This window comes from Malus sylvestris, chromosome 13, assembly GCF_916048215.2.
Source record: "Malus sylvestris chromosome 13, drMalSylv7.2, whole genome shotgun sequence".
NCBI lineage: Eukaryota > Viridiplantae > Streptophyta > Magnoliopsida > Rosales > Rosaceae > Malus > Malus sylvestris.
The window spans coordinates 3,942,747-3,969,855 of NC_062272.1; the positions used below are offsets into that span (position 1 = coordinate 3,942,747).

Genomic DNA, 27,109 nt, shown 5'->3' on the forward strand with positions numbered 1-27,109 from the left:
CCCTCATTTGGTTGGAGATGGCCTTAGTATTATACTCACGACCTGCCTAGGATTAAAAACGTTGTCTAATAACTAAAAACATTTTAATGGTGTTTGATATAAAAATTTAGCTTGTAGAAGCATTTTCTAGAGCACATGCTTCTTCGTGAAATCACTTAGATTTTCAATAAAAATTCAAAGTGTTTAGAGTAGAAAGACTTCAAGCATGGAAAATGTATAATGTAGAATTATTCCCATCCAAATGTACCTTCTTGAATAGAAATAATAACTTTTTAATATAAGTGCTTCATTTTTGAATTATGGAGACTATATATTTGTTACTTTTTAAAGATTTAATTACACATTTATGAGCGGGTTTTAAACTGTTTTTAAAATGATTAAAAGTATTTTAATACAAATATTTTTTAATACAAATTAATTCTAAAAAAAAAGAAAATACTTAAAATACTTCTTATAAAGATACACATAACTGATTCGGCAACAAATGTTTAATCTAAAAAAAGATTTTAAAGATGACGCATCTAGTTCTAATTACTTTCTTTCAAATCAGACTTCCCATAGCTGCGAATATAGTGGATAAAAGCAAGAACATTTTACAAGTAGCCAGTACGTGTCATGCTACATCGTCACAAAACTTCATATTAACACCTGCATTCTGCGAGCACTTTGTCGTTACGCGTCAATTCCGCATCCCAAATTGGAATTTTCCAATTACAAAACTATCCGGACATGTGTCTGTATGAACAGTAGCGCTTAAAACAACAAAAGAAGAAGATCTCAAGATGGGATTTGGTCCCATCCCAATCCAAACGGGGAATTTTAAATATTCTCACATTTTAATCATTTATCGTACACTGTATGATAAAAAAATCATTTGGACAACTAAAATATGAGAATTCTTAAAATTTTCACAAAAAGAATCCGAAAAGAATCCTCATTCCTCGAGATGTACCACTTCAATGAATGACTGAGTTTACATACGTTAATTTACACATTACAACCTACCCGCTCACAAGACTTTCATCAACATACCATAGGCAAAATTTCGATATATGTCACTTCAATGGTTACCAAATTTGTATGCTTTGATATGACTTTTCACCATGTCTATCTATCATTGTCACTCCTTTTTTTTTTTTAATTTAGTTCGAAAACTATTTCGATAATTTAGAGTAAAAGAGTTTCAAACCATTAACGCATAAATAAAGATCAACATGCTCTACACTATAATTTTCAAAACTATTACAATAATTTAGTGAAAGGGAGTTTCGAACATGAGTGAACAATAACACCATTTACGCTATCATTTTCGAAACTATTACAATAATTTAGAGGAGTGGAGTTTCAAACCAGTAACGCATGAATAAAAACCCAATACCCTGTACACTATCATTATCACTCATACATTACCTTGTTAAGTATGCTAATAAGGTACCATACGAGTGGCACCTCATGTTCAGGCCAACACACCAAACGAGGACTAAGAAGCAAATAAAGAATCAAATGCGGACATTTAACCGCAGATAAAAATCGAAACAAATTTTGCTGCAAAAGTCTAGTTTCTTTCTCACTATTGTGTTATGTGTGTTATGTACCTATCCAAACTCGAGGAATAGGAATTACATCAGACCGTTTGGACTTCTGGATTGTCCTCACCACCTTCTGAGTTAGCTTCCACGGACGCTTCTTTCGATACCTCTGTCGGCACCTGTAAGAAGTTCCCCAGCAACCTCTGATCCAGAATCATATTGGGAACCTGCACAGCAAACTCACTACTGAGTACTGTTTTGTACAAACACGCAAATACAAGTAACAAAAGCGCACATAAAAGATATATATATATAGAAAGAGAGACAGAGACAGAGCAACCTTGTCTCCGAAGAAAATCTTAGTATTATCAGCAATGGCGTCGATGAATTTAAGCTCAAGAAACTGTGGAGTAAGCTTCAACTTGTTTGCTTCAGCTTCCTTCATGACTTTATAGAAATCAGCATCCGCGAGGCTCATTTCCCGAGCTGTGTACATCCGATTGTCAATCTCCTGCTGCCTCCTGGCACTGTCCTTCTCCGTCAACTTTTGTTCCATAAGAATCTTACTGACATTGGCGTTCTTCTCAGCCTCGCTGATAGCCATCTTCTTCTTGGTTTCTGCCTCTTTCTCCACTACTCTCTGTCTCTCTATAGCAATTAAGACCTACAGAGTAGCCCCAACAGTCATGATATAACAAAGAATGCTGTAACACTAAAGAAAGGGTAGCCTAAAAATCTTATGACACTTTTTGTTCTAAAGCCTATCCGATGTTTGGGCATCAAGTACTTGGAAGACGGGAAGAGTAATTTGAGTAAAACTGGATATAAAAATCTCAATATTTGGGCAAATTGTGTGACACGAAATTGTAAATTCAACAAAATGTCTAAAAAGCAGGAAGTAAAAATCAGAATATATAGTTTAAATCATTTATTGTTTGCATCAGAATTACGGATAATACAATGAACTCTTTTTTATCTTTTACCTTGGTGCGCTCCTCCTCCATTTGCTCAAAGTTACGTCTTATACTCTCCGGGATGGTTGGCTTTGTAACACGGACATTGATGATTTCAATGCCTGGAGCATAGCGGGTACAGTCACCTTGAAGGGCTTCTTTCATCTGTTCATCAATCTGAAAGAGTATGTTTTGTTGACAGACGATTGAGACTTTGGATATAACTAAAAAAAGAATTCAAGCCACAAATATAATACAACAAACTAGCTCATTAAAACAATTTTTCGATACATATGCGACAACCCTCAGTTTACATTACAAAGAGAAGAAAAAAATGTATGCTACTCATGTATGTATCGGGCAGGATGCATAGAGTCTACAGATATTACAGATGAAAAAATGTGAGACTCATTTGCATTCCACCTTACCTGATCGAACACATCAATATACACTTCTTGAAGAGAATGTGAGCTGCAGAACTGATTGATCTCATGATGAATTTTGTCATATATCCATGTATTGTCATATTGCACGCCATAATTGAGAAGCGTCTCGTACACAAATTCCTTACGAAGCCGATTTACGACCTGAAAAATGCATCCTAATTAGTGCATGCACATTGGGGATATTAGATATCCGACTTCACGCAATGCTAAAGAATAACATTGCATAGCCTTACCTCAATCTTCTCAAAATTGATCATGACACCCCCTTTTGTACCACATGGAATATCCCTTACCTACAATGTTGCTAACAGAAGCTTTCAAAACTATAATGAATGGAAAGACAAAATCTTCAATCTTCCAAACATGGATTACCAAAGTTACCTGATCAGTCTGCAGGGTCACTTGAACGGGTTCAAAATGGGTGACCAGAGGCAGCTTGAGATGAAAACCTGAAATTTGAAATAATGAGAAGCAGGCAAAGTTAAGGCCCTATGCAAGCAACTTCTCAATGCACATCACCTGGATCTGTAATTGTCTTCAGAAGAGCGCCTCCTCTCCAATATACCCCAACATGACCTTCTGGGACTTGGTGCAGAATTGATATAGTTGATGATGTTGGAAGAACGGTCTGTAAACATCAAGACGTCCCAGTTTTAAGAATTTAGCATACTAATCGAAGTTCCCCGGCTAGCATATCATAATATTTAGTAAAAATACAATCCAAGTCTATTGCAACTATCATTACAGAGGGTTTCCCCATGATTCATCCATTAACCTGAACAAATCGTTATGAACACGTGTCTTAAGCCAAATGCTACAACTAACAATCATAATTGTTTGAGGTACTTGCTTCTACAAGTCAATACCATGAATGAAACAATCTTAGTTTCCACATTAGACAATTGAGGTAGCTGAATACGAGAAATTCCAAGAAAAAACCTTCAATTCGATGCATTATTGGGATATCGAGTAACTCTAATTCTCAATCAACTAATACAAATATTAGACAGAGGATTAATGAAGTCACCAGATGCATTTTAATGCACACAATCATGCTTAGCAAACAGATAACCATTAATGACATGACAAAAGAACGCATTACGAAACTGTAAAAAAACCGAAATTAATACTTTAACACAAATATATGCATTCAGTTGAAATCAAGAACAGATACATGATACTTGACATCGAGGAATTACTTAACCATAATAAAACCTAAAAGTGAAACAAATTGATGAACAATTGAGTTAGTACTGCATATCAAGCGATGGATTAAGCTCGAAGAAAGACCCTAAAGATGCGATGAAACAAACGAATATCGAAGAAATATAAAGCAAATTAGCAGTAAGAAAAGAAGACCTAGTACTTCTGAGTTGGAGAGCAAAGTATAAAGTGTGAGGGGTTACCACGGCGAAAAAAATGGCGAGGAAAGCGAAGAGGACAAAGAGAATGGCCGAGGAGTCGCCGCCGCCGCCTTGAGGTGGTGGCTGAGGGCGATTTGGTGGAATTCCTGGTCTCTGCTGGTTTGGATCCATGGCTCTCTCTCGCTCTCTGTCTGTGCTCTCACGCTTTCTTTCTCTCCTCCTTGTCTCTTTTTCTGTGCATTTCAAGCGTGAATTGAGTCGGTATTGGAAATGTGAATCGACTTGATGAATAATGGCCGTCTGATGAAGCGTGAATACACGTGGAGCATCGTTAAGTGGTCGAGTTGTTTCCCCGAAAATTCGTGTGTAAGTTTGGCGCGATTTCGCCGTAGCAACGGCTTTCTTGCGGTATCGGTTAACAGGCGAAAAGGAAAAGGACGTTTAATTTTATAAAAATATTTTTAGTTTTTTATAGAAAAATTCTTTTTTCATCCTGATTACTTTTATATTTGTTATAATTTTATCAAATAGTTGGGTAGTGCTAGTTTGAAAACTAAATAACGTCACAAATTTAATTTATTAAATTTAATCTTTTTAGCATTATTCTAAACAATTTAGAGGTTAATTAGTATGGGTTGATTCTTATGCTTGGTTGACAGTAAGTAGTTGATTTTTATTATTTTGTATTTACTTTAAATTATTCTGTACTCGAAAGGTTTGCACTTAAATGCATCAGCGCTTATGCATCACTTTACAAGACATAAAATATATTTCTTGAACGCTTGCATTTTGAAGCATTAGTCTTGTAATGTTGCTTTCTAGAGCAAAGTGATCGTTGTTTAAAGAATTAAGTTACGGGGTTGAGAGATTTATCATCATGCCGAGGTCATTTTAAGTGCTCCTAGCACCCTCGAGTTAATAAAGTATACCCATTTTTAATAGGTGCGTAACAAACCATAATTGTTGTCTCATTAAAAAAACTTTACTTGAAACTAAATTAAAGCATTAATTAATGTTATTTACTTTGGCTGACGGAAAAAAAAAAGAGTTTGTATATCCCACTCCTAATAATTTTTTTAACTCCGTTACCGTATGCAATGTTAGTATACGATTGAACTCTTGATGTTGTGGGTCAACATTAATTTGAACCGATATTTTTAGGACGCATTTTGCTTGGTTTTGAGATTGTTTTGATGTTCTTTTTTATTAAAAATGGTAGCAATGGTCTTTAATTTTAGCCAAATTAGAGTAATGGTCTCTCAACTAAAACTATGTGACCATTAATCCCTTAACTCTTCAAAATGTGTAGCTATAGTCATTTCGTCAACTCCGTCAGAACTTCCATCAAAATGAGTCATGGTGAAAAGACCATTACTACAATTGGGTTAAAATTGAGAAACCATTATTATAATTGGGTTACAGTTGAGGGCTATTGCTGTAATTTTCTCATTTAGTTTTTTTTATTTGCCCCTTTGATTTAGTCTGCATGACACGTGATTCATTTTGACGAAATTTCTAGAGTTAACGAAAAAGACCACAGCTATACGTTTTGATGAGTTAAAAGACTAATAGTCACAAAATTTTAGTTAATAGACCATTACTCTAATTGGATTAAAATTGATGGACTATTCGTACAATTTCCTCTTAATTTTAATGGGGACCTTTTCATTTATAAATTCTCTTTGTCATTTCCAATCTCCAATCGACACGATCTCGAAACGCACCGGATTCACAAGAAGCTCCCGCCACGCACACGCAAAAGAGACCACCCAGACCATCCTCTTTATCGGGATAAAGAGTATCGATACTACAGCCAAACAAACCACTGCAAGCGGCGTTCTTCCTCCGCCGGATATTAAACTCACCCGCAGGTGACACAACATGCTAACTCTCACAGGCTGCTCCACACCCATTGCCGCGAAATGCACGGTCCAAATCAAAAGGCGGTTCAGGGTTCCCTCCGCCGCTGCCGGGTTCCCTTCTTTCCTTCCCAAAGAGGTCGAAAAGATCAAAGACCCGTTTGCCCGCAAGCTCGCCGCCCGAATTGAAAGGCTACCCGTAAGCTAACCCTAGCTCTCCCTTCAATTTCGTCAGTTTTCTGTTATCAATGTAGACTGTAGTATTTAATTTAGCCACTTTGTTTTGGGTAATAATGTTTAATTTCCATGGGTTAGGAACTTAGGCCAGTTGTTAAGCAGCGTGGCCGTCCCCTTTGCACCCAAGTTTCAATCTCACTTCTCGTAGATTCGAGTAATTTAAAACTTCGCCTTGTTAAAAATGTAAGCTTTAATATATACGGATGCCTTGCCAATATCAATGCAGGTGAGTTTTGGAGAGAATAGTGTGATGAGTAGTTGTGTGAAGCCATTAGTGCAGAGCGAGACGAGTCCCGTGGTTCTTCTCCATGGTTTTGACAGGTCTTTTACTAATAACTCCCATTGTTAAAGTAAATTCAATTTCTGTTTTTGATATTTGTGTTTTTTTCTCTTGTAAACCTTTGGAGTTCATTGCCTCTTATTATTCAGCTCCTGTTTAGAATGGAGATATACTTATCCATTGCTCGAGGAAGCGGGATTGGAGACTTGGGCTGTTGACATTCTTGGTTGGGGTTTCTCCGATTTAGGTTTGCTCCTTCAATTGCTTGAGACCCAAAAGGGATTTGTTTAATTGCTTTCACGTTTATGTTTGATACCTTTTTAATAACTTTCATTCCTTTTTTGCAATTTTTGCTTCGCATGTGATAGAAAGACTTCCCTCCTGCAATGTGGTCTCTAAGCGTGAGCATTTTTTTCAGGTACATTTTATGATTTCTTACTACATTTTGTCATTGGAGTTAATTTCTGTATGAAGATAATTTTGTGAATTGTTGATCAGACTAGCAATTTTTTGTTTAAATTTCGCGACAGCTTTGGAAATCCTACATTAAGAGGCCAATGATATTGGTTGGACCAAGCCTTGGTGCTGCTGTTGCAATTGACTTTGCAGTCAGCCATCCAGAAGCGGTAAGTGCTCTCTCCTTTTTTATCTTAGAATTATGCAGTATAGATTCATTCGGAAAGAAATTACAACTGATGCATTGGACAGGGTTGTTAGCGTCTGCAGTGTTCCATGAAAGTTTGAAAATTTTACCTTACGTTTTCAGGTCGAAAGGCTGGTGTTGGTTGATGCAAGTGTGTATACAGAAGGCACGGGAAATCTAGCAACCATGCCTAAAATGTTAGCCTATGCTGGAGTGAGTGTTTAGCTCAACTCACTAATTTCTCAAATTCCTTGTTGTCTACATGGTACTTTCACCATGTTTCTGTTAAGATCATGTGCTCTTCGAGGCTATAATATCTGTGACACTGTGCTCGTTGCAAAGGCCATTTATGATCTTATTTATTTTGGGGCCTCCCTTTTTTATGTGATGTTCAGTTGAACTATATCCTTGATATCTAATTCAGTCACGATTAAGTCTGACCTAATTAAGTTGCTATTTCCATTGAATTTCTCTGTATTTGTCATGCCGTTGAACTTTATGCCAGTTGAACCATCCCTATCAAAATCAACCAAATGAGGCTTATTATCTCATAATCCTTTTGCTTTAGCATAGGAATATTTTTCTTGATACATTCTTGTGACTGTTTATATGAGCATGTGCATGTGATGTCATCATTACAATGACGACAGGCACTTTTCTGGCCCAGGTGTATATACTGAAGAGTCTCCCACTGCGCATCTATGCAAACTTTTTGAGCTTCAGTGGCATATCACTTGCTACCAGTTTAGATTGGGCTAATGTAAGGGGTTCTATTTCGAAATTTATGCAATATTTATATAGATGAATGTTACAGTTAAATATTCCCGTACTTGTAGGATTTCTAAGGGTGGAGAGATCTTACTCTGGTGTTTCTTGCGATTTATTTAGATTGGCCGCTTGCATTGTCTGTTTCCTTGGTGGGAGGATGCAGCTGTGGATTTCATGATGAGTGGGGGTTATAATGTTAGTACCCAGATAGAACAGGTACGTCTGAATTTTATTTTATTTTATTTTTTTTATTTTTTTATTTTTTCCATTAGATTTGAGAAGTTTCTGGAAAACAATCATGCATATAGGAAAGAGGTTCTCTTCTGCCAAGATGAAGAGGCATTCACATGATTAAAAAAGGAAAATGAGAAAGAGATTGTGGTTTAGATTCTTTACTCACATAAGTCCTTAATCTGTTGCCAAGGGGAATAAATTCAATTAATCTTTCGTTAGTTTGAGCCAGTTGGGTGTTCGCTCTACTCATAGAATGTCCAAAACCCATGAATTGTTTAATAATGTTATCCACATTTTGTTTGACAGGTAAGGCAAAGGACGCTTATCATATGGGGTGAGGATGACCAGATTATTAGCAGCAAGCTTGGAGTGGTAATACTTTAATTCTTTCTATAGGGATAAATAGAGACCATGACACGAAAACAACTACCATTTATGATCAAAATTACCTTGAAACAATCCGTTCAGGTATTGGAAACGTTGCTAGAACACAATGTTCCTTGTTTTTTTTTTTTTTGACCTTTTGAGTATATTCTATACAGTTAATAATCGTGTGGTTCGTTATATTGTATGCTGCAGAGATTGCACTGCGAATTGCCAAATGCTATTTTACGACAAATACCAGAATGCGGACACCTTCCTCACGTGGAAAAGCCAAGCTCAGCTGCTAAGTTGATTGTGGAATTTGTTCAACAAGATCAGTACAAAGAAGGCCAATGCATTGCTCAAGTTTGAAGGTTTACCTTCCATCTTCTCTTAAATGATATTCACAATTTCATATCCTGCCATACATACTTTACAAATTGGGGTGGGTTGGCATCTTTTAAGACATACATTCGGGTTCCCGGGATCCGAATTGTGTCATCTCTTAGACAGTTCAGGTCACTAGTAGGATATAGAAACGAATCCTTTACAACAAACCCCAGATGCAAACATGGATGTAAAAGCATCCATTTTACTGGCAGTAATTGTAACTTTGTATCAGGATTTATCTTCAATTACTATCTGCTATATATGTAAGTAGAAGGAGTTGCGTGTGTACGCCTAGTGGTTAAGAATCTTCTTTAAGTAGCTGAGTGGAATTTGTTGACCTTAGCTAGTGACACACATATGTTTACATATGTATGGACGGCCTTCAGATACCTTTCAGAACTAACTATCCGGCATTATCTGTGCAAAGTTTTTTCTTAATTTGGAATTTTGATGTTTTTTCTTTCATGACTCGTTTGGAAGTGCTTTTAAAATTGATGAAAGAGTTTTTGTTTAAAATATTTTTGAAACCAAATTTTAGTAAAAATGTAAGTGAATCATGAAAAAGCACGGAAGCACTTCCAAACGAGCCTTTAATCTTTGATTGTTAATTCTTTTCTACCGCAATAATTGCATAATTCAACATCAATGACAAAAAGTTACAGTGGGAGAAAAGGATTGGCAAAGTGGTGAATGTAATAGCATAAAGGATTTTATCGTCGCGGCGCTAAACAGAAGAGAATTCGGAATTTGGTGTCGAGTAAGAGTACACTGCTCCGTCAACTTGAGTTAACCTTAAATCCGTAGAATGTAAGTGTTTTGTGGCTTACATTGTTTGGTGGGTGGTTCACGAGTCTGCATCTATCAAGGGTCCAACTTCTGTAGCCTGAATAACATGTTACATACTTTATTTCCACTTTTTCGGCCGTACACGTCAGATTCGATGGTTTTTGTAGTTTTGACAAGCTGGTGGATTCTAACCATGTTTCCAACAAATATGCTGCTGTGCTGTACTAAATATAATAGAGTAAATTGTAGTTATGGTCCTTTAACTTTAACTCAATTGGAGCAATGGTCCCTCAACTCATCAAAACGTGCGGATATGGTCTCTCAACTAAGAATTTATTACCATTGATCCCTCAACTTTAATTTAATTAGAGAAATTGTCCCTTAATTGTAATCCAATTGTAGCAATGGTCATTCCAACATAACTTGTTTTGACAAATTTTTTGACGTAGTTGACAAAAATGATCATAATTACACACTTTGATGAGTTGAGGGATCCTAATTATATAAATGGTTATTCCAAAATAACTTATTTTGACAAAATTTTGACGAAATTGATGAAAATGATTATAGCTACACATTTTGATAAGTTGAGGGACTAATGGTAATGGATTTTTAGTTGAGTGATCATTGCTCCAATTTGATTAAAGTTGATGGACCATTGCTACAATTTACTCAATATAATACAACACAATGATTTTACCTCTCATATTTTTTTTTTTTTCTGTATATCCTTGCTTATTTCCGACTCATAATTCTTATGTAACTTACTTAATCTAAAAACGAAAACGAAACGTTATCAAACGGGTCCTTAAAATTGACATATTTGATTGGCTCAATGTTGTCTTGTAGTTATATTACATAAAACATACGTTTAAACACAATGTTCAGGCTCCATTAGGATACCTAAATTGATTGTTAACCAAAGTGATAGGGGTTTCAAAGAAAAAGAAGCTCAAATGATAGGGGCTAATGAAAAAATTGTAAATCGCAACAAAATCCGGCATGTAACTGGATTCATTATTCGTATTATTAGTACTATCCGATAACATGTCATCCGATCAGCGAGACACTTAGGTGAAATAATGGTAGGGGTAGAGCATAGTTGTATTAAATTAAAAAATAGTGCCTCTTATACATGTACAAAAGGGAAAATCTAAAAAGAAAGAAGATCAGATTCCTACCCCCAATAAGCAGTAGCAGCAGCAGCACCACTCAAAATGGAATCGAATTCCCCAGCTTTTTCACAATGGAGCAAGGAAAACAAACCACAGAAACTAAAAAAATTAAAAACCCTAATGGGATTTTTACGCCTCCGCAGATGTTTCCCAACACAACAACCACCCATTAAAATGTCGAAGCTTACATGCCTACCCGCCAATTACACCCCCCACCTTCAGCTCTTCACATCAGTAAAAACGCTGTGAAGCACAAAGCCGAAGCTAGAGAGAAGAAGAGGCGGTTTGCGGCTTCCAAGGTAGCCGTGCCGCCATTATTGTCTATTCCAGTGCCACTCCCGGTGGGGCTTATTCCGAACACTGATGCCGGAGAGCCTGGAGTTGTGATGCCGGTGCCGGTGGTTGGTGTGCCCGTGGTTGGAGTTGTGCCCGTGGTTGGGGTGGTGGGTGTGCCGGTTGGTGTGACCGTGGTTGGGGTGGTTGGGGTGGTGGGTGTGCCGTTGGTGGGTGTACCGGTTGGTGTGCCTGCGGTTGGCGTGCCAGTTCCTGCTTGACTGAACAAAACAGAACAAAATCATGTCAGTATAATGCACTCAAATTTTGAAGTTCATAGGAAAATAAATGCAAATAGAATCGGTTACAAACTTTTTATAAAAAAATGAAACACTATGAACACTAAACCCACGATAAACCAATATAAAAACTACGGTTTACCATCCTTTATTGATTTCTTAGTATGCCTCTCGTCTTCCAATTCTATTCCAATTCTAATTAAAAGTTTGTAACCAGTTCCGTAGATATCCCCCGGGTTCGAAACCCCTAAAGATTAACCATGGTTTAAATCAATGAGATGAAATGAAGACGAAAGGGGAAACAGAACTTTTACATACATATTTCTTGACAGCTCACTGTTATGACTTGATACAACAGATCAAGCTAATACAGTATTAACTTAAGGGTGGGGAGATGGATCTAGTTTTCTTAATCACTTTCCAAATATGCAAATTATGAACCCTGATATCCAAAATTACTTTTGCAGCTGTTGTTGCTTATTCAATAAACACTTTTCAAATCTACCATTTAAGAGAAAAATTAACAGAAAAATAAATTATGGGGAAAATTGCATTCAATATATTGATAAAATGCTCATAAATTTGCAAAGATATGAGAAATAAAACTCAGCCACCTACCTGGAACTTGCAGGATAAACACAAGTCGAACTTGCGGCTGGAAAATCACCAAAAAAATTAAAATCAGTGATTTTTTTAGTATAAATAAATAAATATGAAAAATAATTGGTAAGAAATAAGATTTAGAAGGAAGGAACTTACTACTGGGAGCAGTTTGACTCTGAGTAGCAGCACCTGCAAAATCACAGCTCTGCGCAGTTTGACCCTTCCTCTGGAAATAACTGTTGACAGCATAGCTGCAGTGATCTTTGACGGTGTTGGGCTGGTAACACACACCGTTTTGGAGGATTGGACTGCAGTCAGCTCCAGCTCCGCAGGCATAGTCCAGTGCCTTCTGAAGTGTTGGATCACCGACTCCATCTTTGCATACGCAATAAGTAGCACCTAAAAATCCCAGAAAATCAGTTACTTCACACTAAAACCATTTTAATTAATTCATGACCTTTTTTCTTCGGGTTTGTGATGGTCCTACTCCAAGGAGCTAATATCGTCTAATCCTTAATTATCATATAAAAAAAAAAAGAAAAAAAAAGCAGAGAACAGAAGAAAGATCGAAACTTTATGATTTGGGAGGAGTTTTTGCTTGATTGGAAAAAAGGGGTTGCCATGATTTGTAGTTTTCTCATGTCAGATTGGGAAATTAAGAAGAAAAAAATAAAAGAGGATAATAATCGAAGGAGCTTACTTGAGTGGCCAGTGAGGGCTAATAAGATCACAATATACACTAAGGCAGCCATGATTGATGCAGGATTGTAGAGAGAGAGCTGGTTGAACGAAAGAAGAAACAGAGAGGGTGGGGAGAGAGAGAGAGAGCTGTGGAGAAGGGAGATTGGAGATTTCTAGTAAGCAAAGCAATAATATGAGATGGACGGTGGGTGTGTGTATATGATATGGTTTTTAAACCTTTTTTTATATATAATTAAGATTTGTTTTTTACATTATGTGGCGAAATGCTATTCAATTAGTACTGTTTTATATTTATTTGTTTAAAGAGTGTTCTGGGGAGATGAGCAAGCAGAAGCTTTGGTCATGTACATGAACTGTTGTGTAAGACCAGACCATCCAAACGGTCTTAAACTGGCCTGGTTGATCAAAACTTAACCCCAACAGGATCTTCTCCAGATCCTTTTTGGTGAGAATTTTAAAAATTTGTAAATCGTATCCATTTATCGTATATTATGCAGTTAGTTTTTGTTAAGTACTGTTTATTTATAATTTTAAATAAAAATATTTAAAATAATTTTTGATAGTACGATATATGATAAACAGACACAATTGACGGATTCCAATGATCCGACAAGGACCCGGATTCAACTTTACCCAACCCGGGCCCGCCCTTAGAGGTTCCATGAAGGGATAGAGTGTTGTATAGCCTTGTGTTGTCACGGTGAGCTAGCACTGGAGAACTTGGTACTAGTCTATGGGGATCGGGGGGCCCACCATTCGTGGTTCCATGGAGGGATAGATGGTTCTTTAGCTGTGTGTTGTCACAGTGAAGCTAGCACCGGGGCAGAGGCGTCAGCATCTCATATTTTGGCACATTGCAACAGCATCTCTGTTGCGAGAGAGATGGCTCTTTACACTGGTGACTTTATTTCTTTTTGGAATTCATGATTTTTTATGTTTCTGTGACATCTCAAACTAATAACATTACGTTGAATGTTTTTAGCTTTTACGCGTTATATAACGTTATTAATTTGAGGCACCAGAATTACATTAAAAAACATGTAAATTTCTCTAGTACATGATGTTGAATTCAATTTGCTACTTTAAGTTTCCATGTTCGATTCAAAGTTTGTTGAGAAAGTTTTCAACTACAAACCTTAAAAGGGTAGGCATATATTTGTCGTGTTGGATCATCCCAGCTCCTAAAGCCAAAACCTTTTCTCTTTTCCTTTCCCATCTAAACCTTGGCATGCTGAAATTATGACCAATATATGTTAAGTTTTGACAAATGCACGTCATATTGAAATTTCCATCAAACACATCCCTTTAGAGTTAAAAGTCGAATAGGGGATTTAGGGTACACCAAGCGCACAAGGCGACACAAGAATAATAGTCGGAACATGTTAAGATTCAAAGAATTCATGGTGTGTGTGTTGTGTTGTACGGTAGGCGACGCAATCAAGACTTCCTCAACATTTATTATTGGGAAGAATGTGAGCGGCAATTGTTTACTTATAACTTATAAGTTGATGACTTTTAGTCGTTGATTTACATGTAGTTCAAATATCAACAGCTATTGAGAATCGTTCATTTGTGGACAGGCAACTCATACAAAATGAGTTAAGCATGTGATATGTATTATGTGCCCTAAGTCTAATATAATATACTAGTTCTCAATTGGGTTTAAGCCCCTCTCTCTGTCCTTAAAAATTGCAGAAAAAATGGCCTTTGGTCGACATATGCGGACAAGAATCTTCACCGACTCATTTTGTAGAGATCTGAAGTATTCGTTTATCGTAAATCGTAAGGTCATTTTTCGTTAGATATTATTTAAATTTAAATTTTAAATAATTTATAACCGTACGATATACGATGAACGAACATAATTAATTGATCATTCAAATTCCCATAAAGATGATCTTATTCCGACGCATGCTTGAACTTGATGGCATGCCCCCTCCCCATTGGATTTGGATCCTCTCCTGAGCTAATGGAGATGATCCTCCTGACCATTAATCATGGGCTGTTGGATTTTTATTCAACGGCTATAATTATTATAACTTTAAAGACATCCCCTTATTTGTAGCCGTTGGATAAAAATCTAACGGCCATTGATTAGTGGTCAGGAAGATCCTCTCCATTGGCTCAAGAGAGGATCCAAGTCCCTCCCCATTCACCACAAACCCAACACACATGTCAGCACGTTAACTATTTCAAATAAAATATTAAAAGAGCCAATGGGTTGGTGCCACGGCACTCACGAGTCACGACACATTCCAAAATAAAGTGTACGGTAAACAATCAGCACAGAAGCCAAAAACCCCAGGCTTTCTAAGTCATCACGGCAGCAAATGCAAATATTTATCTGAAACATTCTAACGCTATCACCACGTCGGTGCTTTGCAAAACATTGACACGTAACATTAATGTATACCGATTACTTTAACTCAATCATCAAAGAAAAGGCTTAAGCAAAGTCAATTTTGATCTGTATTTGGGGGTCATGCAAATACCAAGCCACCATATTAAGTGGAAAGATACTTTGAATTCAGGGAATATTATTTGGAGCGTTAGTAAGAATGGTGCGTAAAAATCTTATTCACGAAAATAGTAAATTGACGTTTCATCTAGTTTTGGTAGGTTTGAAGTCAGTTGCACGTCTGTTGACATATGTTAACAACTTTCGAGCGAGCATGTCGATTGATGTCAATAACTTATGAGCGAACATGCTGACAAATGCTAACTACTCACAAATGCGCATAACAATACATACAAAGACATGAGGCTAGCATCTATCTAATCCAGTGTTCATAAAGGCAATTTGTTGAGCTGTTGGAAGACAACCTTCAAAAGCATCTCAGATTTCCATAAGGCAACACCCAACGCTTTCATTGAGAGGCTTTGCACTTGGTAGAGTTAGCTGACCCACCTTAACCCAAGATGAATTCGCCTCTGCTTATAATGAATTAAAATTTTCGACATCATTCAGTTAATAGCCAACAACTTTATCTTTAAGCAACTGAGGAACAACCAGAGATTCTCATAAAGTTGAATTCATGTTTTATGTCGACGTATTAAAGTCTGATACACGTGCACGAATTCATGATTTCATCGAGTTGATGTTTCTTATGTTCATATTATGATTTCACTGTAAGATAAGACCACTCCTTAATCTATGTGAACTGCATTCTATTACGTGGAACCAAAACCAAAAGGAGAAACACTCGCAAGGCACTTTGAAATGCTGTGGTTGCCTTTATACGACTTTAGTGAATCGAGTCCCAAAAGTTGTTGATCAGGGGCTTCAAATTCCTACCAAACCTAATGAGAATAACCGGACCACACAAAAACAAAGGTAAGATGCTCCGTCTTTTCTTTCTTACAAATGGAATAGAACCTTCAACCATAAAAGGTTCATAATTAATCAAATATTACCTCATACTTTAAAAAATAATAATACATATATGCTTTATAAAACAAATGTGTGTGTGTGTATACCATTTATGCAAAAAAATTTCTATTTTTTTTTAAATGAGGATTAGGTGTGGAGCTCACTCAACATCGAATTTCAACGATCCGAACTGTCTATTTTGTAAGTCTCGATTCATAGATCATCCTTACAAAAATTCAATTCAATATGAAATCATTTGCCTATTTAATTATCAAGATAAAATTTCATTGTTTATTATGTAACAAAGTATTCGTTAATTTTTTTGAACACAATTCTTCTCAAAAAATAAAAAAAAATCTTTGAACCCAATTAGATGTCTTAATATTTCCGATTTGGTTAATATTTTGCAAGGATGATTTTTGAGGTGCAACTTGAAAAATAGACAGTTCAGATCGTTAAAGTTCGATGTGGTGTGGACGCCACAACCAATCTCCATTTTTATAATAAAAAGTAGATATCCCTTTCCTTATAGATTTTCTATATATATATATATATATATATATATATATATATATATTATATGGAATTAAGAGAACAAAAGAAAAACCAAAAAAATGTGTGATCATTTGATCCTTTTACCAACATCCAAATCCAACCATGTGATGATGTTCTCATCCAAGCTGTTTGTTAATCATGTCGGTTTGATCTGTTTGGCCCTACCTCTTGTTTTGTTTAAACAATGTAATTTGCTTGCATAATTCCATTACGCATGCAACATACAACGGTGCCATTACGACAAACTCAAGTCGCACCAACTGGCTTCATAACTCAACTCGTGCAATCGATGAATCAAAACGTGGGATCCATTTTTTTTTCTTTCTCGGAGTGTCGAGACCACATCATTGTGGTTTTTGATGCAAATCGTGAAGCGAAAAATTATGTCTAAATTCTGGTCGCGGGGTTTGATAAACGACTAGGATGGATTGATCCCGACGGGATCCAAAGAGGATCTGATCCCAAAAGTTGACGCACCAGCTAAAATATCGACCAACTGATGTATGGGTTCAAAGTAACATTTTGGGCTTGTAAATTAAAAATGGGCCTAAAAGTTGGAGCGTCTTCTGTCATTTGGGCTTTTAAGAACTTGAAACCAGGCATTCCATCTAAACTGGGCTTTCCACTGTTGGAAACCCAGCACCAGACGTTTTGGACTCTCGCACGTGTGAAGCTGTTACAAGCCCAAAGAATATGCTGCTGACATCACTCATCAGAAGTTCTTAAAATGACCATACAACCCTCCCTCCAGAAATGGACTGCACCACGATTACCAATCCCTGAGGCCGAAGCTTCAAAAACCCTAACTTGCCACACAGCTCACTCTCACTGTGACTGAGCTCCATCAATGGCGTCCCAAATGGCGATCCTCGCGCGGACCCGAGCGCTGGCGAAAACCCTAAACACGAACCCGGGATTCAAGTCCATCACGACCTTCACATTTCTCTCGCAGGAGCCCCAACTCGCCGTCGAGCCGACTCACCCCATCGCCTCCACTCCGCTCCCTCCGAACCCCGCCTCCGGCAGCCCCATGTACAACGAGAACTGGCGGAATCCGGCCCCCAACTCGCCCATGGGTCAGTCCCTGCTACCCCTCGGGTTCCTCAACCAGTCCCCGAGCGCCCGATTCCAGGTCATGTCGCAAAACCTGGACGCGCAGAGCCTGATGAACGAGTTCGCCAATTGGATGACGTCACAGCGATGGCCGGACATGAAGCAGCTGTTCGAGTTCTGGGTTCGGTCGTTGGATAAGAACGGGAAGCCGAATAAGCCCGACGTGAGCTTGTATAACCATTACTTGAGGGCCAATTTGATGATGGGAGCCTCGCCGGGGGAGATGCTGGATCTGGTAGCGCATATGGAGGACTACGGTATCACGCCCAACACCGCGTCTTTTAATCTCGTCCTCAAGGCCATGCACCAGGCCAAGGAGACCGAGGCCGCCGATAAATTGCTCGAAAGGTTAGCTCTTTGGTGGATTTGAGTATGATTCTCGCAAGCTTTCTGTATGTGTTTTTGTTACATTAGTGAAATGATGATTTGCATTGAGTTATAACTTGTACAATTCAATTTGAGTTATAACTTGTACAATTCAATTAATGTTGCCCCCGCAGTTTCTATTATCGGTAGTAATGAAATGAATTTTTCGGGTTGAAGTGCCGATTAAAGGCTTTTGTTTTCTTCACTCGTCTTTCGGAAGGGTCTCCTAGAAAGACATGTTGGCATGAATCAATTTCACTTCAATGTATCAGGATGTTGCAGACAGGGAAGGAATCTCCGCCTGACGAAGAGTCATATGACTTGGTTGTTGGCATGCTGTTACAAATGGACCAGATTGACGCCGCCTTGAAATATATAGATTTGAATTTAAAATCTGGTTACATGCTGTCAATGCCGGTGTTTAGGGAATGTGTACGAGGCTGTGTCAATAAGGGAAAGCTAGATATTTTGGTTTCTATTATTGACAAGTGCAAGGTACATGATTCATACCATAGATATTTAGATCGAGGAGTGGAAAATTTTGCACAATGTTCACTTATGTAAGTTTTTTTTTGGGTGTTATCAGTCAATGGATCAGAACAAAGCTCTTTGCCCACCGTGGAACTTGTGCAACTATATTGCAGAAGCTGCTCTGCAAGATGATAATAGCAAATTAGCATTTCATGCCCTGGAGTTTATGGCCAAATGGATTGCTAGGGGTGAGCAAGCAAGACCTGTTGTTTTTCTTTCCACAGATGAAGGGCTGCTTGTGTCGGCACTTGCAACTGCCGGCAGGACACACAGTACTACTTTACTTGATGCATCATGGGCAATCTTATTACGCTCGTTGCGCCAAAAGAAGGTCCCTAATCCAGAATCTTACCGTGCGAAGATATGTGCCCTTGCATCGCTGGGGAGTCTACAAAGAGCTTTTAGTACTCTTCGTGAATATGAGTCTGCTTATGGTAATTCCGATAAAGAAGCAGAAGAGGAACTATTCTCCCCATTTACTTCATTGTATCCGCTGGTTGTTGCCTGCTCCAAGGGAGGTTTTGGAACTTTGGACTCCGTACGTAGTTCTTTCTTTATTCCTGTTTGATTTAGACACATAATCTATTGAAAACCTTGTCTCTATTTGTGTCTGAGATATCTGGAGGCTGATAAAGATTTAACCTTTGTTTATCTCAAAATTATGCAAATTTATGATGTTTTTGTGCATTTTTAAATATTGCATATGCACAGCTGCCAATTTTTCCATTCTCTTTATGCATCAGTAATGTAATTGCTAGTCCTCGTTAAGTAAATCTTTCAGGTTTCTGTAGGTCACTGTTTAACAAACTGAAACTTGTTATAATAAGAGCAATCCAGAAAAGAAGAAATAGTAAATGAAAATATATCTTGCAATTGTCTGTCCGGGGAAGGGGGGTCAAGGAGTGTGCTTCCAGTTTCGGTCCATTACCCCATCATATATTTTCCTTTGTGAATTTTCTTTTGCAGCTTTTTAACTTGAAATATATTGATATTCCCCAGGTGTATTATCAATTAGAAAATTTGAGCCGTGCAGACCCTCCATACAAATCTGTTGCTGCATTGAATTGCATAATATTAGGTTGTGCAAATACCTGGCAGATCGAGCGTGCTTACCAGACCTTTGAGGCAATTACTTCCACATTTGAATTGACCCCTGATATACATTCTTACAACGCTCTCATGTATGCTTTTGGAAAGCACAAGCAGGTAAGTCTCTCTCTCTCTCTGAGGCCCCTGGAGTGATTCCAGTTATCTTGAATTAACGTTTAAGTTTTCTGTGTCTTTGCTTCTTCTAAGCTATCTAATTTTCGCTGCCCAACTCTGTCCTACATCATAACATCTTGCTGAACAAGTCGTATGGTTTTTTGGCAGACTTTTGAAGCTTCAAGAGTATTTGAGCACTTGGTTAGTGTGGGCGTCAAACCCAATGCAAAGTCGTACTCGTTACTTGTAGACGCTCATCTCATCAACAGAGATCCAAAAGCTGCGGTCTCGGTGATTGATGACATGGTAACTTCATTCTTCATGTCATTGATGGTGTAACCTTGTCCATAGTACATAATACATAGTTTGCTGCCTCTATAAAGAATATAATAAATGTTTGGGCAGGTAAATGCTGGTTTTGAACCAACGAAAGAACTGCTGAAAAGGGTCAGAAGAAGATGTAGGCGAGAGCTTGACTACGAGAGTGATGATCATGTGGATACCTTGGCTAAAAGGTTCAAAATTGTGATGGGTTCAGAGAATCGCAGGGACTGGCTGTTTAATCTCAATTACAGCACCGGATATGCCTAAATGGTAAGTAAATGTTCCTTTCTGAAATGAAAGATATCTGTTCCGTTTCCATATACCTTGCATCACCTTTTTCTATGGTCTCTTGCATCAATCGCGTTTCTGATTGATGATTGTTTTTCTGCCTGCTGTATGATTTGATGAAGCTCATTGGATACGAGATCCAGCTCTCACACTCGTATCTTCCAGTGTAAACTTTCTTCCGAATTTGTAAATTACCTCGGACAATCTCCATCGAGTCTTGGCAGGATCTTTGCTACGATATTAGCCTCCTAGTTCCTCATTGAGTTTTTTTCTTCATATGTAATCTTTTTGTGCTTTTTGAGGGAAAATGAAAGAGTAGTAAATTGTTGCCAATAATTGTAGGAAAAATGTTTCTTGTTTTGTGCTCAATGGTTTAGTCTCAATTTTTTTCTACAAGATGTCTCAGCCATTTCTTTTTGCCGTCATTTTTAGCGTATTCGTTAAAACCTTCAGAATTGTTGAAAGGTGCTTGTAGCTCAGTTGGTTAAAAGTATTTATCCTTGCACTTTGATGTTCCAAGCTCGAAACCCCTCTCGCCCGATATTGCTTGATGAATTGTTAATTCGGAATTTAAGCGCCAAGTGCCGGGCTACTATTACAACAGTGATCAAATCTCTTCGGAGATCACTTAAAATTTTGGTAACACAAGATGTGAAAAACACAACAAATTCAAAATCTCCCGATGCTTTCGACTCGATTCGATGTCATTTCTCAGAGCTTTTATTTTCTCACTCAAAGCATCCTCCACAGAGCCTCCAATGGCTATAAATCTATGATGTAGAAAACCAAGAGAGCAATGATTGAAATGTATAACAAGGATATGGGAAATAATTGTAGACCTTCTTGTTGAGCATGTTGAAGATGACATTTAATAAATACCTGATAAAAAGCAGAAAAATAAAATTATGAACATCTGCATTGATTTATTGGAAATAAATAATTATCCTCAGAAATTAATGAAAATTAAATATGAATGCTTGCCACATGAAAATGAATGAAAATTCAATCCAACAACTCAAACGAATGAAGTCAACAAAAAGACCAGGAGAAACTTGGGCTTTACTCCAAAAGCCCAAAAACAAGGCCACTTCAATTTCCAGAGATCGTTTTGGATCGAAAAGGTTAACCTAGCCAAGAAAAAGTGAAAAAAAACAGAGCGTAATTTGCTTTGGCTTTCACTTTCACTTTCCAAATTCAGTATTCCTCTTGAATATTTCAAAATTTGTTGTATTCAAAAAATAATTGTATAAAATCGATTGAATTAAAATGGAAAGGAGTGGTGGCAAAGGCAGGGAAGAAGAGGAACAAGACGGCATGTCCGTACACTCTCCTTGCAAACCTCCCCCTTCCTCTGCTTCTTCTCTCCCAAAGGTCCCTTTCTCTCCTCTCTCTCCTCTCTCTCTCTCTCTCTCTCTCTCTCTCTCTAGATTACACACACACACACACACACACACACACGTATACATGTTGATTTTATTTTGTTTTAAATTTGATGGTGAATGTAATAGGAGCAATCACAGGTTGAATTGGAGCTCAGACTGTTTGAAGCTCTTGAAATTTACCCTCCCGGAAAATTACAAGGCAGGTTTTCTCTAATTAATGCTCATATTTCAGTTTATTATCTTTCGATTTCTAGTTTTGGTTTGTTATATATGTGACAATTTTATGTAAATTATCAATTTTGATTGTAAAACGGGTGGTTAATTACCATCTTTAATCTTCGTATGGAGAATTTTTCACCCAGAAAATGCAAAGAAGTCATTTTTTTTTTGTGGTGGTAGGAAAAATTCAGAAGTATAGTAATTTTTTTACCAAATCCGAATTTCGAATTTGATGGTTCAAGTCAATATAAGGGGAGTTATAATAAATCAACATTCACATTGGACCAAAAATTATGTGCATGAGTTAATGCATGAGGGGTGATTAATTAGGCAATAATACAATACCGTTTCCATTTTGGGGAATGCTAGGATTAGTCGCCCACACACCCACGAGTGACTGTTTGTGGAATACTAGGATTAGTCGCCCACACACTCGCGAGTGACTGTTTGTGGAATACTAGGATTAGTCGCCCACACACCCGCGAGTGACTGTTTGAGGATTAGTCGCCTACACCCGCGAGTGACTGTTTGAGGAATACTAGGATTAGTAATTCTTCCTTTTTTGTTCGTACATTATCATGTTATTTGGAAATATACAAGCAAGCAAAGTACATATATGAGCAATCAGCTACTTGTTTGGGCGCAGGCATACACCGTCATTTCGTGCTTTATGGTTTAATGGAATTTCTTCGTAGAAGGTTTGTCCCACTTCACGTTTCTGTTTATTGGTTCATATTACTTATTCTAAAAAGCTTCCATTTTCTGATGCATAGCCTTACTCATTGTCGTGTTGGTTTCACAGCTTTGATCGACACTTCTCTGCTGACGAGGTTCTGCAATTGCTAGAGAGGTTCTACAACTTGGAAATGCTGGTATCTAATTTTATCATTCAGTTTTTCCATATTTCTGCGCTCTTTATCTTATGATGGAACTGTTAAACTTAAATACCCATGTTCATCGGTAATCAACACTGAACGTTCACAGTGCCACTTGCAGAATATGGATGTAAAATAACTAGAAGCTTCATATTTAGGTAAAACAACTCTAGAAATACAAAATATACGCTCATCTCTGCACTGCATTATAGGTGAATAGGTACTAAATAGCTGCGTTATTCGAGTTCGAGGCATACATTCGGTGAAAGGGTAGGCTTGAGGAAACATTTGGAATGGGGTCTCGTATGCGGAAGTTTGATGTGAGACTTTAGATAAACAACTACTGAAATTACTTCTAATGAAACATTCAAATGGTCCCAAGGGACTAATTATGTGCATATCTCTTGTTCCTCTTTAGACTTACTGAAATCTACATATTTTACCATTTTTTCCCTTGAATTTCAGAAACCAGACGACGAGGAGATGGATTTCCTGAATCGCGAGGAAGAGTTTTGCCTGCCTCAAAATTTCTTCGTCAAGGAAGAACCATAACTGATTATTTTTGTATAGAATTATATCTCGTTCGTACGTATTTTGTTTGCTTTAATGTTATGCGATGCCGGTCATCCAGTCTTTTTCCGTGACCATACAATGTCAGGGTGGTTTTTGCTAATATGTATGAACTTGCTTGAAAATCTTAATTAGCATTTGGGGGTTATAGTTATACCTCAGCAGTGGATGTCGATGTTGCGTCACAGTTTTGAAAGGGTATATAAACGGAATTGTTATTGGCACTCCAAAAATCTGATTTTGCACTCCAATTTTTTTGTAATTAGAAAGAAAAATATACTTCTGAGAAGTGTAGATTGAGATTTTTGAAGTGCTAATAACATCCTCTTGACGGCAATTCTGCCTTGGAATTCTTTGCAGTCAGCGTGTTCGTCCCTTCGGTCCATAGGCGAAATCTTGCATGCGACCAGTTATTTGTCTTCTTCTCTCTATCTCGCTTGACGTATTTCTTTTGTGCATTATTTTATCTTTGTAGCTTTGACGAGAATACATTTACGCACTTTTGTTATTGGTAGTGAGCATCGCCACCACAATAATTCAAGTTTGAACGAACTTAAAAAATTCAAGTAACGGGTAAATTAAATCGGATTTATTCAGTCTCAAATAATGAAGTGACAATGCTCACCATCGTTAACAAAATATGTATTGTATAGGAAAAGTCAAGTTTATCTCAAACTTGCAAGACAAGCAAGGGGACTATAAAAGTAAAAGAGAAGATAAAAGGTCTATTGCTTAACATAAGAAGCTTATATTAAAGAACATGTAGCAAAACCATCAATCCAGAAACAAAAATAAGAACAGAAAATTGATCAAATCCTAATCTTCTTTGGAACCTAGAAGGATCAATATCGTAAAAAAATTATGTCTACGTCCTTGAGTCAAATCCCCTCGCGAAAACTGAGTGAGAGAAATGCTAAAGGGTCGCGTTTTGCAGAAGTCTTTCTACTTGCTGTTTTCCGGGCTATTTCAGGTAACCCGATCAATGCTGCAAGATTTACTGTGTTTTATCCAGAGTAACAGTTAGTTAGTAGCAATTGATTATTACCGATTAAGCCCCAAAGAAAAAGATAATAAGCACTTACCTTATCAGTTGCAGATTCGGCGGCATGTTTGGATTCTTCACCTTTGAAGTTGTCATCACCTGCACAAAAGCACCTTCCCATTAAGTCTTTTTCATCTGAATTATGATTCAGAACAGAAACTTCTACCATGCCGGTGCCTGCGCAGAGATACGGGCACCTTTGTATGTGTACCTACGCATGCTTTCGGTCACATACTACCCTATAAGTTCATACAGTTTTGATACCTGTATCCATTCACCAACAGCATGCCCGTTGTTGTTTCACATTCATACAAAGAGGAGCTGAAGATAAACAGAAGTCTTTCGAAGTCTTTCTAAGTGTACAGTAAGTTGAAAAGGAAAGTTCCTTTATATTGTTTGGAATTAGGAAGGATTATATTGTAAATGTGTGTTACTTGGCAAATATGATCAGGGTTTTACTGAAAACGTAAATGCATGTTTATCAGGCATCGAGGTATGCTGTACCTCCGTCTTCAGGCAAATCAGAGGTCCAGAGAGTGAGGTTGTCTCTCAACAATTGCATGATAAGGGTGCTGTCCTTGTATGACTCCTCACTCAAGGTGTCCAACTCTGCAATTGCCTCATCAAATGCTTGTTTAGCCAAATGGCAAGCCCTACAAGTATCCGATAACAACAAACATCTCAGGAGTTACTTCAACGAAAATGATCAGATAACAGATGTACATTGATACCTCTCAGGAGAATTCATAATCTCATAGTAGAAGACAGAGAAGTTGAGGGCTAGACCAAGACGGATTGGGTGGGTTGATGGGAGATCTGTGTTTGCAGTGGCTGATGCAGCCTGAGAAAAGACGTGGGAATTGGAGAGCACATCAAATGATAGGCGGTGTAAAGAATGAAACATACATAATCACTGATTAACATCCATTTGTGTTAAAAGTGGTTAAATTAAACATGCCTCGTATCCCTTGAGTGACTGATCAGCTGCCTCTTTTTTGTCCTGATCGGTCTTGAACTCAGAAAGGTACCGGTAATAGTCACCTTTCCTGTAACATGCACGTAACTATTGGTCACAAAAACATTATTAATTTCAAATACAGTATGATGAATGGGACTCACATCTTGTAGTAGAAAACAGTGGCCTCTCCAGAGTTGGAAGAGGGAATCAGGTGCTTGTCTATGATTGACAGAATGTCATTGCAAATCTTGGAGAGTTCCTCCTCCACCTTCACCCGGTAACCCTTGATCAGTTTCACATTGTGCTCATTCCCCTTAGACTCTTCCTTTTGCTCAATGGAAGACATGATGCGCCAAGAGGCCCGTCGAGCACCTATGACATTTTTGTATCCCACAGAAAGAAGATTCCTCTCCTCTACAGTCAGCTCAAGGTCAAGTTTCGCAACTTTCTTCATACACTCAACCATTTCTGCATCACCAAGTAAACATAACAATTCAGAGAGAAACTATCTTGACATACAGATAGTGACTCATTTCCACTAGTTTCAACATTACGCATAAAAGTGTATACATTTGATTCTCCCTATATTCCAAAAAAAAAGGACGAACAAATCCTAAACCGAAACAACAACCAATTAACCATCACTGTTTAGATATCCTTCACCCATTTAAAACCAAATCAAACTAGCCCACACAGCAAAACACACATTCAATTTCGACCAAAAACACGTGTCCGATTCATTTCCATTTTTCAATATTAATCCAAACAATATGTTCCATAATATTTAACAAAGTGATCAAAAATTGATCAAATCTAACAAATAGTACAAAATCATTCAGAATTTTATACAACAAATTCTCTAAATTCGATACAAATGCTGAAACATACACAATCTGATCAATGCCAGCTTTGACACACACACATATATATATATATATATATATATATATAAGTATATGCAAGTATTTATCTAAATAGCATAATCCATGAGATTTAATTCTCTCAAAGTTCAAACCAACACAATGATCAAATAACGGTCGAATAATAACAACTTTGAAATCCTCCAATGCAACAAAAAATGGAACAAAAACAAAGGCATTGCATCCGTAATTCCATACAAAATTCCGTAAGATCCAATACAATGCTGAAACACTCACAATCCTACATATACATATAATTAGAGTGAGGTGTGAGTGAGAGACCTTCGTAACGCTCGGCCTGCTCGGCGAGCTTGGCCATGTAAACCTGGGACTCTCTCTCCTTCTCGGGCGACGACATCGTTTCGTTTCAGAGAGAGAATGATCGTTCGAAGATGATGATCAAAGCGAAGACGATGGTGAATGCAACTGACTGAAATAATAATAATTATAATAATAATAATAGGATTAGGGGGTTGTTTGCTGTTAAAC

At 37.6% G+C, this 27,109-nt stretch overlaps 6 protein-coding genes across 9 annotated transcripts; 3 read left to right on the forward strand and 3 right to left on the reverse strand.

Moving 5' to 3' along the window:
* Positions 1-1,342: 1,342 nt before the first annotated feature.
* On the reverse strand, positions 1,343-4,542 carry LOC126594996 (uncharacterized). The gene is made up of 8 exons (XM_050261304.1): positions 4,335-4,542; positions 3,448-3,556; positions 3,310-3,377; positions 3,162-3,221; positions 2,911-3,069; positions 2,513-2,659; positions 1,870-2,193; positions 1,343-1,756 (listed from the first exon to the last, which is right to left on the reverse strand). The coding sequence occupies exons 1-8, from the start codon at positions 4,461-4,463 to the stop codon at positions 1,625-1,627; spliced, it is 1,128 nt and encodes a 375-aa protein (XP_050117261.1). The 5' UTR covers positions 4,464-4,542; the 3' UTR covers positions 1,343-1,624.
* A 1,430-nt stretch (positions 4,543-5,972) lies between these two features.
* LOC126594997 (uncharacterized) lies at positions 5,973-9,354 on the forward strand. 2 transcript variants are annotated; one of them, XR_007613488.1, is made up of 10 exons: positions 5,973-6,350; positions 6,615-6,709; positions 6,818-6,915; positions 7,037-7,086; positions 7,199-7,294; positions 7,435-7,524; positions 7,979-8,071; positions 8,200-8,295; positions 8,620-8,781; positions 8,893-9,096. XR_007613488.1 is itself a non-coding variant. In XM_050261305.1 (10 exons), the coding sequence occupies exons 1-10, from the start codon at positions 6,174-6,176 to the stop codon at positions 9,046-9,048; spliced, it is 1,017 nt and encodes a 338-aa protein (XP_050117262.1). In that variant the 5' UTR covers positions 5,973-6,173; the 3' UTR covers positions 9,049-9,354. The 2 variants fall into 2 exon arrangements, 1 of the variants encoding a protein (XP_050117262.1); XM_050261305.1 differs by having other exon boundaries at positions 8,620-8,685; positions 8,893-9,354.
* Positions 9,355-10,927: 1,573 nt separating this feature from the next.
* Positions 10,928-13,139, reverse strand: LOC126594998 (PLASMODESMATA CALLOSE-BINDING PROTEIN 3-like). Its single transcript, XM_050261306.1, has 4 exons — positions 12,903-13,139; positions 12,359-12,601; positions 12,218-12,254; positions 10,928-11,581 (listed from the first exon to the last, which is right to left on the reverse strand). Exons 1-4 carry the CDS (start codon positions 12,952-12,954, stop codon positions 11,254-11,256), a joined length of 660 nt encoding a protein of 219 aa, XP_050117263.1. The 5' UTR covers positions 12,955-13,139; the 3' UTR covers positions 10,928-11,253.
* Positions 13,140-17,585: 4,446 nt separating this feature from the next.
* LOC126594999 (pentatricopeptide repeat-containing protein At1g26460, mitochondrial-like) lies at positions 17,586-21,050 on the forward strand. Its single transcript, XM_050261308.1, has 7 exons — positions 17,586-18,290; positions 18,581-18,803; positions 18,895-19,377; positions 19,839-20,045; positions 20,211-20,348; positions 20,448-20,636; positions 20,777-21,050. Exons 1-6 carry the CDS (start codon positions 17,677-17,679, stop codon positions 20,631-20,633), a joined length of 1,851 nt encoding a protein of 616 aa, XP_050117265.1. The 5' UTR covers positions 17,586-17,676; the 3' UTR covers positions 20,634-20,636; positions 20,777-21,050.
* A 702-nt stretch (positions 21,051-21,752) lies between these two features.
* LOC126595002 (uncharacterized) lies at positions 21,753-23,869 on the forward strand. 3 transcript variants are annotated; one of them, XM_050261313.1, is made up of 5 exons: positions 21,753-22,025; positions 22,163-22,235; positions 22,902-22,953; positions 23,058-23,127; positions 23,343-23,567. In XM_050261313.1, the coding sequence occupies exons 1-5, from the start codon at positions 21,921-21,923 to the stop codon at positions 23,355-23,357; spliced, it is 315 nt and encodes a 104-aa protein (XP_050117270.1). In that variant the 5' UTR covers positions 21,753-21,920; the 3' UTR covers positions 23,358-23,567. The 3 variants fall into 3 exon arrangements, with proteins under 3 accessions (XP_050117270.1, XP_050117269.1, XP_050117268.1); XM_050261312.1 differs by lacking the exon at positions 23,343-23,567 and adding an exon at positions 23,596-23,869 and having other exon boundaries at positions 21,755-22,025; positions 22,175-22,235; XM_050261311.1 differs by lacking the exon at positions 23,343-23,567 and adding an exon at positions 23,596-23,869 and having other exon boundaries at positions 21,758-22,025.
* Positions 23,870-24,426: 557 nt separating this feature from the next.
* LOC126595001 (14-3-3-like protein GF14 iota) lies at positions 24,427-27,066 on the reverse strand. The gene is made up of 7 exons (XM_050261310.1): positions 26,903-27,066; positions 25,862-26,168; positions 25,701-25,788; positions 25,474-25,583; positions 25,247-25,395; positions 24,783-24,841; positions 24,427-24,697 (listed from the first exon to the last, which is right to left on the reverse strand). Exons 1-7 carry the CDS (start codon positions 26,976-26,978, stop codon positions 24,695-24,697), a joined length of 792 nt encoding a protein of 263 aa, XP_050117267.1. The 5' UTR covers positions 26,979-27,066; the 3' UTR covers positions 24,427-24,694.
* Positions 27,067-27,109: the final 43 nt, after the last annotated feature.

Bases quoted from the DNA above. Each gene is read 5' to 3' on its own strand.
- LOC126595001 (XM_050261310.1), bottom strand. From the start codon at position 26,978: ATGTCGTCGCCCGAGAAGGAGAGAGAGTCCCAGGTTTACATGGCCAAG. The intron at 26,169-26,902 runs GTCTCTCACTCA...TTGGTGATGCAG, and splicing joins GCAGGCCGAGCGTTACGAAG to AAATGGTTGAGTGTATGAAG. The intron at 25,584-25,700 runs GCATGTTTAATT...GTCTTTTCTCAG, and splicing joins AGTCACTCAAGGGATACGAG to GCTGCATCAGCCACTGCAAA.
- LOC126594998 (XM_050261306.1), bottom strand. From the start codon at position 12,954: ATGGCTGCCTTAGTGTATATTGTGATCTTATTAGCCCTCACTGGCCAC. The intron at 12,602-12,902 runs GTAAGCTCCTTC...TGGGATTTTTAG, and splicing joins AGCCCTCACTGGCCACTCAA to GTGCTACTTATTGCGTATGC. The intron at 11,582-12,217 runs GTAGGTGGCTGA...TGTTTTGTTCAG, and splicing joins GTTTATCCTGCAAGTTCCAG to TCAAGCAGGAACTGGCACGC.
- LOC126594997 (XM_050261305.1), top strand. From the start codon at position 6,174: ATGCTAACTCTCACAGGCTGCTCCACACCCATTGCCGCGAAATGCACG. The intron at 7,295-7,434 runs GTAAGTGCTCTC...TTACGTTTTCAG, and splicing joins CAGTCAGCCATCCAGAAGCG to GTCGAAAGGCTGGTGTTGGT. The intron at 7,525-7,978 runs GTGAGTGTTTAG...TTTCTGGCCCAG, and splicing joins AAATGTTAGCCTATGCTGGA to GTGTATATACTGAAGAGTCT.
- LOC126594996 (XM_050261304.1), bottom strand. From the start codon at position 4,463: ATGGATCCAAACCAGCAGAGACCAGGAATTCCACCAAATCGCCCTCAG. The intron at 3,557-4,334 runs GTAACCCCTCAC...TGATGTTTACAG, and splicing joins TCGCCATTTTTTTCGCCGTG to ACCGTTCTTCCAACATCATC. The intron at 3,378-3,447 runs GTGATGTGCATT...TTCAAATTTCAG, and splicing joins GAAGACAATTACAGATCCAG to GTTTTCATCTCAAGCTGCCT.
- LOC126595002 (XM_050261311.1), top strand. From the start codon at position 21,921: ATGGAAAGGAGTGGTGGCAAAGGCAGGGAAGAAGAGGAACAAGACGGC. The intron at 22,026-22,162 runs GTCCCTTTCTCT...TGAATGTAATAG, and splicing joins CTGCTTCTTCTCTCCCAAAG to GAGCAATCACAGGTTGAATT. The intron at 22,954-23,057 runs GTTTGTCCCACT...TTGGTTTCACAG, and splicing joins ATGGAATTTCTTCGTAGAAG to CTTTGATCGACACTTCTCTG.
- LOC126594999 (XM_050261308.1), top strand. From the start codon at position 17,677: ATGGCGTCCCAAATGGCGATCCTCGCGCGGACCCGAGCGCTGGCGAAA. The intron at 18,291-18,580 runs GTTAGCTCTTTG...TCAATGTATCAG, and splicing joins GCCGATAAATTGCTCGAAAG to GATGTTGCAGACAGGGAAGG. The intron at 18,804-18,894 runs GTACATGATTCA...GGGTGTTATCAG, and splicing joins CTATTATTGACAAGTGCAAG to TCAATGGATCAGAACAAAGC.